Below are 13194 nucleotides of genomic sequence, written 5' to 3' on the forward strand. Positions count from 1 at the left end.
CGTCCCATTAGGCACTAAATTACAAAAGGATAAACTTAGAAGAAAAAAAGAAAAAACTTCATCTACAAAGAAAATTGAAAATAGGTCTAAGTGACGAAATAAAAAACTTAGTGTGTTTTTTGTGTATTTTTCTCTTATAAAATTCCCTAAAATGCAAATAAATAAATTATAGTGTTATGCTTATGCACCGTAGTCTATCGTACAGATGAAGGGATAAGGCAACTTGTTACAAAGATCTGTCTTTACCAAAATTATCGAAATTCCAAACGGAGGCCAGAATCTTTCACTTCTTATGGAGGGTCAACATTGGCCAATCGGGCGTCGTGCTTGCCAACTAGATATCCTTAACGCCAATGGCAATACCGAAATTAACTCCGATTTAGAAGGAAATTTTCTATTACGAAGGCACCATTTCCTCTTCTTCGGTTCTTCCACCCGGTTAAGTGGTGGAATTATTGATGGAGGGGAAAGCGGAGACGACGATGCATCAAGATTCACGCAAGGAAAAGGTTTTCAAGCTATTCGGGGTGCGGATTACGAAGGAAAGCGGCGATGGTGCTGCGTCGCCGGAGAAGGAAGAGGAGGAGGTGATGAGGAAGAGCAAGAGCATGGGTAACCTCATCGCTGCCGGAGCTGCCGCTCCTGTCGGCGACGGCGACGCCGGCGATGAAGGATACCACTCGGAGGGTGGGCTGGTTCGGTCATCGAAGAGGAGATCGCAGGAGAGGAAGAAAGGTTGGTACTCATCAATCCTTTTGTTTCTGCCCCCAAATTGTTCCGCTTTTGCTATCATTGATGGCCTTTTATGTTATCTAGTCCCATTATGTAGTTGGGATTGTGGAATTGTTTGGGGGAATCACTAGCCAGTAGATATTTTTTGTATAAATAGGGATATTATCATGTGGTAGTACTTTAATTGCTGTAGCTCTTACGTCTGATGATATTATTACAATCCTATACAATTAAGAGTTGTACTATGGCTTGATGCAATTTCTAAAGATTAAGTGTTGACTTTTTGGAATTATTAAGCTGTATCCTGAGAATTCAATTATCTTGTCATGCTACTAGAACCAAGCCTTTAGCTACAACGATTCCTTATCAAGATTATTTCATTTTTCATTTTTAAATTTGAATTATATGTGCTTATTTTTCTCTGTTTCTACCTGTTTTCTTCTTGATCATAATTGTCAAGTACAGGGAATAAAAAGAACTCCCGCACATGTTTCTTTGTTAAGTTCTAGCAATCCTATTTGGCAGATAGGAACATTGTCCGTTCTCCAAGAATGTATGAGAAAAAGAACTAATGGCAAATATCTCTTAGTTAGTTGATGGATCAAGGTTAGCAGATATAATACCTTTGTCTTCTGTATTCAATGTTGATAATTCACTATGGACAATAGCTTAATGTTATTGCACTAGTGTTTATTATTATATACTTTTTAATGATATTCTGTCAATCTATTATTTTTTCTGATGATAGCATTGAACACCAGTTTTTATTATTTCATTGCATGTCATCATATTTTGCCATTTCCCATAAAATATGGGGACACCTGTGGAATATGGGTAAAAATGGAACTGAATATTTGTCATGATAACCTGGGTATAAAAATTTGGTTGAGAAACATTTCATAATTTTTGTTTGTTATCAAATAGAATGAACTAATAGACTACGGAAAATCTGATATGCTTGTCTTTATTAGCTATTGCAACTGTAGGATGTAGCTTTAACCACAAAATGGCTATGTTAGAGCAAGCTTTGGTTATCATTTTGATTAGGCAAAAGTAGATATCTTCTAATTACCAACTATTTAGTACCATCAATTCCTCATGAGAAATGGTGGCCAGCTACCTGACTAGTTAAATAAGTCGCCCTTTTGAATTCCATAAATGTGTGCATTTCAAGTCAACTAAATACAGTACACATCTTGCTATATTGATCTGCCTGATTCTGCTAGGCAACTATCTTATATTTATCTCCATGGTCGTCCCCGCCTCTTAACTGCATATAACCCAAATTAGGCTATTCTAATTGCATAAATGACTTGTGATCTCTGTTCTACTTGCCTCTCAGATGGTTTCTCTGAACATTGAACAGAAAGCTACTTTCTGAGTTTCTTCTTGTCTGAATTTTCATTCTCGTATAGCACATCATACACTCCCATCTTTCTTTGGTTTCTTCATGTCAACACTTTCTGAAGTTTGTTATTTTCTTTGGTATTTCTAATGACCTCTCAATTTCTCAACTTCTCCATTTTGCAGCGGTTCCTTGGACTGAAGAAGAACATAGGACATTCCTCGCTGGACTTGAAAAGCTTGGGAAAGGAGACTGGAGGGGAATTGCAAAGGAATTTGTGACTACTAGAACTCCAACCCAAGTTGCCAGTCATGCTCAAAAGTATTTTCTTAGACAAAGTAATACCAATAAGAAGAAGCGAAGATCCAGCCTTTTTGACGCTGTTGTCAGTCATTCAGTAATTCTTCTTACGTACCTCTAACTATCTGCTAATCAGAATAATAAGTCTTCCTCTACATGAAGAAAAACTCAATCTCCTCTTCGTTTAGTTGGTTCTCAAGTCTCAATTATGCCTCGGTTATGCATATGCAGGTGCCTACCTCTGAAACTCTTGTCACACCATTATCATCAATGAGGGTCCACGAAGTTATGAACATCAATAACGAATTCCTCAGAGGCAGCAGCCTTGTAAGTGCTACATCTCCATCAATGTGCTTGCACAATTTCATTTATATAATGAGTAGCTGGTGACTTTCAGGATGGACCCTTATTTTCTAATGCAATCAAAGTGAGGCCTCAAACTACAGAAGCTTTCCCAGCTTCACTTGTGATCAAGGAACAACCCAGAGTTGAGCCAAATATGCAGAGTGTAAATTATTTGGTAAATCCACCAAAGGATGACTTGTTAATTTATAGTTTAACAATTAATTATTTTTCTTATTAATGTTCCAAACCATTGGTTTATCTTGAGGTTTGATTCCCATGTTTAGCCAATAACTCTCAGGGTTTCGGCAGGTGAACTTCTCCAAAACTTCCATGGAACAGGTCATCCTTAACTCGTCATTTAGCTCAGCAGTCAATATCCCTGATGAGGCACCACCAACTTTTCAAGTTGACTCAACTACAGATGCTGCAAATTTTCTGAGATTGTCCTCTAATTCATCAGTTCAACTTAACCTGCAGTGCCCTTCACAATTCATTGCAGCATCTCATTTAACAGAAAACAGTGAGTTGGAGCTGACAATTGCACCACCACCACAACATAATTTGACAAAAGTTTCTTCTCAGAGTTATATAGGAGCAGTTAGAGTAATTTAGGTTATCCTTCTACTTAGGTTCTACCCTATGTCTGATGTTAAATAGTTTTAGTTATTTGTTTTCAGTTATCAGTAAGCAATAAATTGTTATGTCATTTCATTTTTGTGATGGAAACTTAAAGATAGCAGTCCTGCGTCTTCATGTTCTCCATCCAAAACAATGGGCAATGTAAACTTCTTTTCTTGTGATGCTTGGTGGTACGTGGCATGTTAAATTCTGCGCGTAGAGTCCATTAGTTTTGCTGTCATTTTAGATTATGATTTTGTTAGAAGAGTGTTCTAATGCCAATGCCCGCACCGATATAAAATTACTGAGAAGACTGAGGCAAGATGTAGGCACTAGGCAGTCTATCATTGATTCTATGTGGTTATTTTGTCGGCACAAACATGTGATGATACAGCATGTATGATGTGAGCCTTGCAGGCACTTTTTTTTTCTTTTTTTTTCTTACGGACACTGCAAGGATGATACTAGTGCAATCCTTCTGATAATTTAATGGATATTCTCTTTAAACTCCTAGGTGTGACGCACTCTTCAAGCCCATAGCTATACCAGCGTCAGCTATTATTCTTAAAACAGCACCATTATATGTCAATTGTTTTATATGAGTTAAATCTTTAATTGTGATGGTTTTGTTACATTTTTCTTGGGCTTACAAAAATATCATACTTCAAATTTTTTTATATGTTTGAACACTGCGAAAGAATTTGAATCAATCATGTCCGTCAGAGATGATAATTTTTTATAAGTTTGATATTTATTTTAATAAAAAAATTTAGTAGCTAGTCTAAATTATTTATATGTTTAGATTTTCTGTCTTCCCATACACAGGAGGAGAGAATGTCTGGTATACGTGTCAAATTAGTTTGGCCAACTTAGCCCATCTTCCAAGTCCAGATCCTCCTAATAAATTAAAGCTTAAGGGAGCTTGCTATGATGGATTAAGGGTGATTGAGCTCAACTTCAAGGGGACACAAATTGAGTTAAACCAGCAATGCCAGTTCAGACCGATCCGTCCGAACCAAGACGAGCAAGATTGAAAGAGCAACTCATCCACCCATCACTTTGAGGACAAAATAAACGGAAAGCATGGTGGATTGATGTGATCTAGGTCAAACCGGACCACCTCGTGGACATTAGGCTCATGGCTTGAGTCACCTGTTTAGATAATGAGTTAATTTCAGCATTTAGTTTAAGTTCTTTCTAGCTTATCGAGTCGGTTTAACATTGGATTTATTGTGGGTTGGATAATTGGTTAGCCTCCACTATATAATGTGGAGTGCAACCTAAATTAATAATGTTTTGATGAATAAGCTTTTTTAGCTGGGGCATTCAAATGCAAAGAAGGGTCGTTCGAACGCCTATATTCCATTCGCAAAGTCAAAGATCCTGTTTTGGCAATTCAAACACCTCCCAAGCCGTTCGAATGCTCCGCGGCGCAAATGATTGTATTAGGGTTATTTTTTCTTAGTCGTTTGGTTGATAGGCTAGCCTCTAAATATGTTGAAGGCAGCCTCATTAGGGATTATCTAATAAATCATTGAGTTGACATATCTTCTCCCCTCTAATCTGAAACTTCTCCCTCCTCACACAAATCCTAGCGGCGTGCCACCTCGGCACAGGTTACCCCTAACCTCCTTTGACTATCAGACCCTCCCTTCTTCTTAGGATACCGACCATCTTCTCCCCCCTCTTCCTTCACCCTATTGCACTTTGTGCAAACCATACCCAACATCCACGTCCACTCCATCTCCACCTTCATCAACACCTCCACCATAACTTTGCCTATTTTTGCCTTAGCTACAGTCTGAATCTACAAATGGCATAGTTACCAAAAATATAGAAAAGAAGATATGGAACGAACCCGTCTAGTTTAGTAATTTTCTAACTATGAGAGAATATTTGACGAATAATCTTGTCTGACTACGCGGACTACCTTTCTACACACGAACGCAAACCGGTAGTCAAGATCAAGTAATAACACCATTGCCACCAACATACCGCTTCCTTAAACCGATGATACACCTTATTAGAGTCTTTTCTTATTGCATTAGTTATTTATTTTCATTAAAATAAATTTTTTGTAGATCGCATTCGAACGCAGAAGGGGCACGTTCAAACGTCTTTGCGAACGCCTGCATTAGGTTTGCAAAAACAGAAAATGCGAAATATGCATTCGAACGAGGTCGAGCACGGTCGAGCGTGTTCGAACGTCTACATCAGGTTTGCATCGACAGTGAACACCTTTTGTGCGTTCGAACACGATCGGGCACATTCGAACGCGATCGGTGGGAGTCCACTAGAATTAGGGTTAAAAATTATTATTTTGACTTGTTGGCTAGCCTCTATAAATGTGTGGATGCTAGCCAAAATTATTATGCTATTAGAATATTGGTTTCTTGTCTCTCTATCTTCTCTCTAGTCTCTCTACCCTAATCTCTCTCCTCCCTCTTCACCAACCTACCACCTCTACCGTTAGCAAGATCTCTCCTAACTTCTAACCTCCCTCGTCTGTCAAGTTCTTTCTCTTCTTTGGGATCTCGACTATTTCTTCCCCTTCATCTTTATCCCTTAAACAACATCACCCATCCACCCTCACCTCTATTATCATCCATAACCCTAACATCCACTCCACTCGTCACCACAACCATCATCCGCACTATATCATATTTTCATCCCAGTTTCAGTTCGAATCTGGAAGGGGCATAAATACAAAAACGTAGATTAGAAAGTTATGAATCGATCCAATTTAGTTTCATAATTTTACGACTATGGAAGAATATATGGTAAATATTTTACCTCGGTTGTGCGGACTACTTCCTGCAATCAATCCAGATCTTGAAGGGATCATTCCGTAGCCTATCAACCGATCACCACCATGCCCACTTCGGCCACCCCTTTTCATGATCCATTCTAATAGATTTGTCCTCCATCCCAAGTCTATCATAACTCAAAAAACCACACGTTTGTCTAACCATTGGGTCTCAAGTTACAACTTAAACTTGATGATCCGTGATAACCCTAAAGCATATGTATCAGATAAATACTTTGTTAATGCCTTATTCAACAATTAAAGAGCACCCACAAGACCCACAAGCTTCACCATTTGTAATACCGTGATATGAAACAATTCCTTAGTTAATCCTTTTTCTTGCTTTTGGATTGTAGTAGTTATTTACTTGTTTGCTGAAGAATAAGATCCCGTGTCCATGAACAGTTCATATCTCGAGCTTTGGCATTTGAACCCCTCAGCTAAGCATTCGAACACAAGTACCTAAGAGTAGAAAGGGGGTTTTTGGTAGGGATAGCAAAAATTGACCCAACCCAATAACCCGACTCTTAATCGGGTTTAGGTTTAATCAGGTTCGGGTCGTAAATGGGTCAACCCGCCTAACCCGATTAATAATCAAGTCGTGTTCGGGTTTATACCACTAACCCATTTTGACCAGTTTAAATATACGGGTTAGGTTGGGTCAGGTCAACCCACCAACCCGCCAACCATATATATATATATTTCTAATCGTAAACCTAACCTAACTCTAGACTCTCCCCACTCTCCCTCAAACATAAGCTGCCTCACTCATCTCTCATCTCTCATCTCCCATCTCCCACCCTCTTAGAAAGCCGACTCCCTTTCCCACAGTCGTCTCCACCTCCTACTATTCGTCGACTCGTGCCCTCGCATCGAGCAAATCGTGTGTGACGTAGTCACTATGAAGAAGATCCCCAGCCCCACCACCACCACCAGCGCCGGCGCCCTCCACCTCTTCTTCCATAATTACTTCTTCGACGGGTGCAACGCCTCCATCCTCATCTTCAGGGAACGACTTCAACTACGCCAAGCGCAACAACCACTGCAATGTGAAGTCTTGCTGTCTGTCCCCCACCAAGAACAAGCAAAGGGGAAGAAACTCCCAAGAAATAAGTCACCCAATCGCTAGTTGCTACATCTCGCCCTCTTCCTCTTCAACTTTATGCAAAATTCCATGACCTGATCTTTAACTTTTCCCTATCTGATTGGAAAAAAGAAGTTAAAGAGAGAGATAAAGAGAGAGAGAGAGAGAGAGAGAGAGAGAGAGAGAGAGAGAGAGAGAGAGAGAGAGAGAGTGATGCCTCCTCCTCCAATTGGTGGTGGTGATGGTGGTGGTGATGGTGGTGGAAGTAGTAGAAATAGTAGCAGAAATAATAAAAGCACTAGCCTAGTATAGCTCAGGAGAGACCTGAGGTAGAGGACAACCCAGCTCTTGTAGGTAGGGTGAGATCAGGAGATGTGGTGGCATCTGTCTCCACTCATCTTGAAGTTGTCCACTCTACTGATGCATCCAATCTCTTCTTCAACCACCTCTATGGTTAGTCTCACCCTCTTTTGCAGTTATGCCACTTGCTCTTCATGGTCTGTCTATTGTTTATTTTGCTTTGATGGTCCTCTAGATATATGGAAGGTGAGATCTTTTCTTGCTAGATCTTCATCTATATAATTCTTCTTTGTTGGTCATGTTTTTTTTCAAATAATCAGCTATCTGATGAAAATAGACTCATCAAACTGAATACTTGTCATAGATTTTAATTGGCATCAGAATTTCCTTTATTATGGAGTTTGTTGGTTGTTTATCCTTGATTCTAAAATTTAAGAAGCTACTACAGGAATAAAAGGAGTATTGAAGATGGCATTACATTAATTCTTTCCTCCAGTTCTGTACCGTGCAAGCTGAAATATACAATTTCAGTACATGGCCCTAATGAAAGACAATGAAATTACAAGATTATGGCCTAATGCAATAGAAACATAAGCCCTAGTATGCAATAGAATGTATAGTATAAACTGAATAGAACCCTTTAAGACTCAAATGAGGAGAAGGGTGAAACAAAAAGATGAAGGTATAAAACTACTATTAAATTTGAGTCCATACATTATATGGCTTTCCTAAACCAGAAAATAACCAAATGAAGTCCAAACTACCCAATTAGGATTTGCTCTTGAACTTTTTTTGCACTTTCAGGTCAACCACAATGACGACGATATTGTCTTTGCTACCCTTCTGGATAGCAAGCTTTGACAAGTATTTTGCAGCTACTTGAGCAGCAGGATCAGTGAATTTGCCTCTTTCGATGGAGGAAGATGTAATTGATGGGTTCTTATACCAAAAGATCGGCTATAGAATGATTCCTTCAAGATCTGGATGTAGTACCGGAATTAGTCCGCATAGTCGTGGAAAAATATTCGTCAAATATTCTCTGATAGTTAAAATTACGAAACTAAGTAGATTCGATTCGTAACTTTCTGATCTACAACTTTCGTATTTACGCCCTTCGTAGATTCGAACTTCAACTGGGACGAAAATATGAAATAACGTGGGTGATGGTGGTGGTGACGGGTGGAGTGAATGTTAGGGTTATGGATGGGTATGGAGATGGAGGTGGATAGTGGATGTGATTAAGGGATATAGACGAAGGAAACGAAGTGGTCAAGATCTGAAAAAAGAGGGGTGGCTCGATAGTCGAGAGAGAATAGAAGTTAAGAGAAACCTTGCCAACGGTAGATGTGGAAGGATGGTGAAGAAAGAGGAGGGAGATTAGGGTAGATAGATGATAGAGAGGCAAGAAATCAATAATCCAATAACATAATAAATTTGGCTGCCATCCACATATATATAGAGGCAAGCCAACAAGTCATAAAACAATAAGTAACCCTAATTCTAGAGGATTCCTGCCGATCGCGTTCGAACGCACAAAAGGCATTCTCTGTATATGCGAACACGATCCAGGCGTTCAAATGAAGGCGTTCGAACTTGTCTGACCGTGTTCGAACGCACAATATGTGTTTTCTGTATTTGCGAACCTGATGTAGGTGTTCGCAAGGGCATTCGAATGCGACCCCTCCTACGTTTGAATGCGACCTATAGGAATTTTATTTTAATAAAAATAAATAAATAATGTAATAAGAAAAGATCCTAACTAAGTATATCAGCCCACCACGCTTCCCCCACCTTGCCCTCAAGGTGAAAAGTCAGGGAAACGCTCCAATATGTCAGTCTCCAACTCCAATGTCACCTCATCGGATGGCTTGCCAAGCCACTCAACTAAAATCTCCATCTCTAATTTGGTATCATGTCATCGTCAATGCCTAGCAAGTATACGAACTGGCTCTACAATCTTTGTCTCCTCCAATAGCTCCGGTAGAACTGGTCCAATGACCTCATGAACTCCAATGCGCTCCTTCAGTAATAAAACATGAAAGATAGGAAGCACTCTTGACCCCTCTAGCAACTCCAAACGATAAGCAACCGGACCAATATGCTCTAACACCCGAAACAGACCAAAATAGTGATGAGATAACTTTTAGTTACGCATCGGACCTAAGGTCACCTGTGATACGGTTGCACCCTCACAAACACCCAACTGCCGATGTCAAATTCCCATTCCCTATGACTATGATCATAAACTTGCTTCATACGGTTTTGAGCAAATTTAAGATGAGCACACAGCCTCCTTAATGTGGCGTCTCTATCCATCAATGCTAAGTCCACCTCCGTCCAATCTACAGATGTCACTAAATCATAAGCGTGTAACGTCGGAGCCGTGCATCCATACACTACCTCAAATGGAGTCATGCAATGCTGCTATGGTAGGCGGTGTTATAAGACCACTTCGCCCATGGTAAGAACTCCAACCATCGTCTTGGCATCTCTCCAACAAAGCATCTCAAATACTGTAACACCCGCAACCCTAAACACGTGCATGGCATGAGCCCACATGGCACGTGCCTAACACCTGACTATTTGGTTAAGTACTAACAATCAAATAAACATGTATAAATATCATAATTTATCCACAATATCTAAACTAAGAAAAACACAAGTCTAACGCCAACAAGTACACGAATAACCCTACTTGTGCCCCACACAGGCCACAACATATCATCAAAAGCTTTTCACCACAACATATACACAATGGTGGTACATACATAATTATACAAGTACAAAGTCACCTACTAAAATATAAGTTAAGGATAAAGACACTTTGGATGATGCCCACTTATACATCAAATAAGATAACACATCTAACGCATAACACTAACCACACACTACTCTTCAACCCCTGGCAAGATCTCTAAGGGAGTATCCTGCTCCACTCGTTCACCTGGGTTTTTGGAAAGGAGAAAACAAAGAGAGTAATGAGTTAAAGGCTCAGTGAATAGACCTTACCTCGAATCAGTGAAGCTAAATAAAGACTAAATCATGTACTGAATAATATGAATCAGAAAGAGCATCATGTTATGAATGAGAGTATGAATGTAACCTCAATAATATATAATTGAAATATAGATAACATGTCATAACTGATAAAAGCATATAATCATCGATAATAAGTAAACAAATCTCCATATCATAGTATCATCATTACTCTCTCAAATATGACACATGATGCATGCCATCTATGACCATGCTATGATATCAAATGTAACATATATGATGTAAATTGACCACTTGATATTCAGGTATTTAGATGAGAATAAAATCATATGCAGTTCTCAACATCACAGTCATTAATGTCAGCTCTATATGTCATCATCATACTAGACCACTGTGCATAGTCAACAACCGGTACCCGGTCTCAACATCATGCCCGAAGGCTCCAAGCATACTCTGTCATCCGCAAGGAGTATCTCAAATATAACCATACCCTGCCATCCATTAAGGGTATCAACAGCCATCCAGATCGGGCACCCTTCTAGCTGATAGAAATCTCGTGAGGATAACTCGCCACATATGTCCTGGCGAACGGCATGTGTCTGAATGTCTGCTGTACACACAGACTAATGACCTCGGATGTAAGGCCAATAGGATCGTGACTATGTCGAGCGATCAATCATCCACCAAGCGCGTCCTAACTCTCGCGCCCACTTAGGTATCCTCATGCTTTCTATCAACTATCCTATCAATCACATTTCATGCTTTCCTTCTAAATGATATATCACATGCATATATCTAGTATGATAACGAGTCAATGTATAACAAGAATTTAGATAGAATAGAAATCAAGAGAAAAATGATGCAATGCTGACTCTAACCATACATCTAACACATGTATACTTTTGCTAGTCTATCACCTGCATACTCATGATAGAGATCATCCTGACATAAAAACCATAATAGTATAATCATCTCTATATATCACTAATGTACTCATATCTCAGATCAGCCTAATCAAATGTATGATAAAATATGCTCGACTATAATCATCAATAGATAAAGTCATATAATCATGCTGGAGGCCAAAACATGTATGTACATAATATATAATATAACATAATTTGAGAAAGACGTCTAGGGGATAAGACTACTCATCACCACTGCAAATACAAAACAACCACTCCTTCACGTTGCTAGGACAATTATCAAGGCTCGATAGCTAAGTCCACGGGGTCTTAAATAGGGGGGTCGGAATATGAAATTATTTAAGTAGTATAATGTTAGCCGTTTATCTGATTAAAATCCGTTCATGTAATATATGATGATTTAGAAGGTTTTAGAATTTCTACATATCATTTTAACTAGCTAGATTTTTAATTACAGATAAAAATAAAAATAAAAATATAGATGAAAACCTAACTAGAATTATATCTTAATTAATTAGAGATTACTTTATAAAATAATAAATAAATACATAAGCCTAGTATTTTATTTGTTACAAAAATAACAATATATAATAAATTAATAGAATTACTCAAAATGTATATCACAAGAATATTAGAATATAAATCTAATAATTATAATTTACAAATATATCTATTAATCTAATATACATATAAGTAAATAAATAAAAGAAATAAATAAATATAAGTATTACCTATATTTATGTGTAATAGTTTATAACCTAATTAATCATCAATAAATTTTAATTAACAATAATCATAATGATGAATATGTATTATTATTAAAATAAATAATGTCTAAATCTATTTGTATTAATTAAGACATAAATACCTAAATAAATAAATAATAAAATTAAAAAGGATAATGGATCACTAGTACTAGTGCTGGGCTTGGCCCAGCACTAGCCTGCTATAATTGGGGCCGAGCCTAGCACTGTTGCAAAAAAATAAGAAGAGAAGAAGCAGCTAAGGAAGAAGAAGCAGCTAAGGAAGAAGAAGAAGAAAGGAAGAAGGAAGAAGAAGGAAGAAGAAAAAGAAGAGAAGAGACGAAAGGAAGAAAGAGGAGGGAAGTGCGGACCGGGCGCGGGGGGGCACCTGCACGTCGGCTGGCCCCAGCCGGCCGCCTCGCCTCTCGCCCGCGAGCTCAAGCTCCTGGCAAGAAAGAGAGAGAGGGAAGCTCGGGAGAGAGAGAGAGAGAGAGAGAGAGAGAGAGAGAGAGAGAGAGAGAGAGAGAGAGAGAGAGAGGAAGGAAAGGAGAGAGAGAGGAAGTGAGAGGTCTCACCAACGGTAGTGGCTTCTAGGGAAGGTGTCGCAATGGAGAGAAATGAGTGCGAGAGAGAATAGAGAAAGAGTAGAGTGAGAGGGTGGCCGAGAGAGAGAGAGAGGGAGAGAGAAAGAGGGAGAGAGAGAAGAGAGAGAGAGAGAGAACGGCGGTGGAGGGGAAAAAAACGGTGCCGGGGCCCACCACGGCCAGCTGGCCGTAGTGGTGGCATGTGGCACCTCACCATGCAAGCTTCTCATGCAGCTTGCATGGGCACAAGGCCACTGCCCTTTTTTTTAATCCCTACTTGGATTATTACAAATACTGCTCAATGCCTCGATTACCCACCTCAGTTTGGCCTTCCGTCTGTGGATGGTAGGCCGAATTGAAGTTCAATCGAGTCCCCTACAATCTAAAAATCTCCGTCCAAAAGTCGCTAAAATG

General features: G+C 39.2%; 1 protein-coding gene across 2 annotated transcripts; it reads left to right on the plus strand.

Annotated features, from left to right (window-relative positions):
- Window positions 1-316: 316 nt before the first annotated feature.
- Window positions 317-3548, plus strand: LOC140789966 (uncharacterized). 2 transcript variants are annotated; one of them, XM_073139901.1, is made up of 5 exons: window positions 317-735; window positions 2263-2474; window positions 2609-2704; window positions 2775-2897; window positions 3032-3548. In XM_073139901.1, exons 1-5 carry the CDS (start codon window positions 459-461, stop codon window positions 3332-3334), a joined length of 1011 nt encoding a protein of 336 aa, XP_072996002.1. In that variant the 5' UTR covers window positions 317-458; the 3' UTR covers window positions 3335-3548. The 2 variants fall into 2 exon arrangements, with proteins under 2 accessions (XP_072996002.1, XP_072996003.1); XM_073139902.1 differs by having other exon boundaries at window positions 2263-2462.
- The last annotated feature ends 9646 nt before the right edge of the window (window positions 3549-13194 follow it).

The sequence above is a fragment of the Typha latifolia genome, chromosome 5, assembly GCF_019914945.1.
Source record: "Typha latifolia isolate L0001 chromosome 5, TyphaL0001v2, whole genome shotgun sequence".
Taxonomy (NCBI): Eukaryota; Viridiplantae; Streptophyta; class Magnoliopsida; order Poales; family Typhaceae; genus Typha; species Typha latifolia.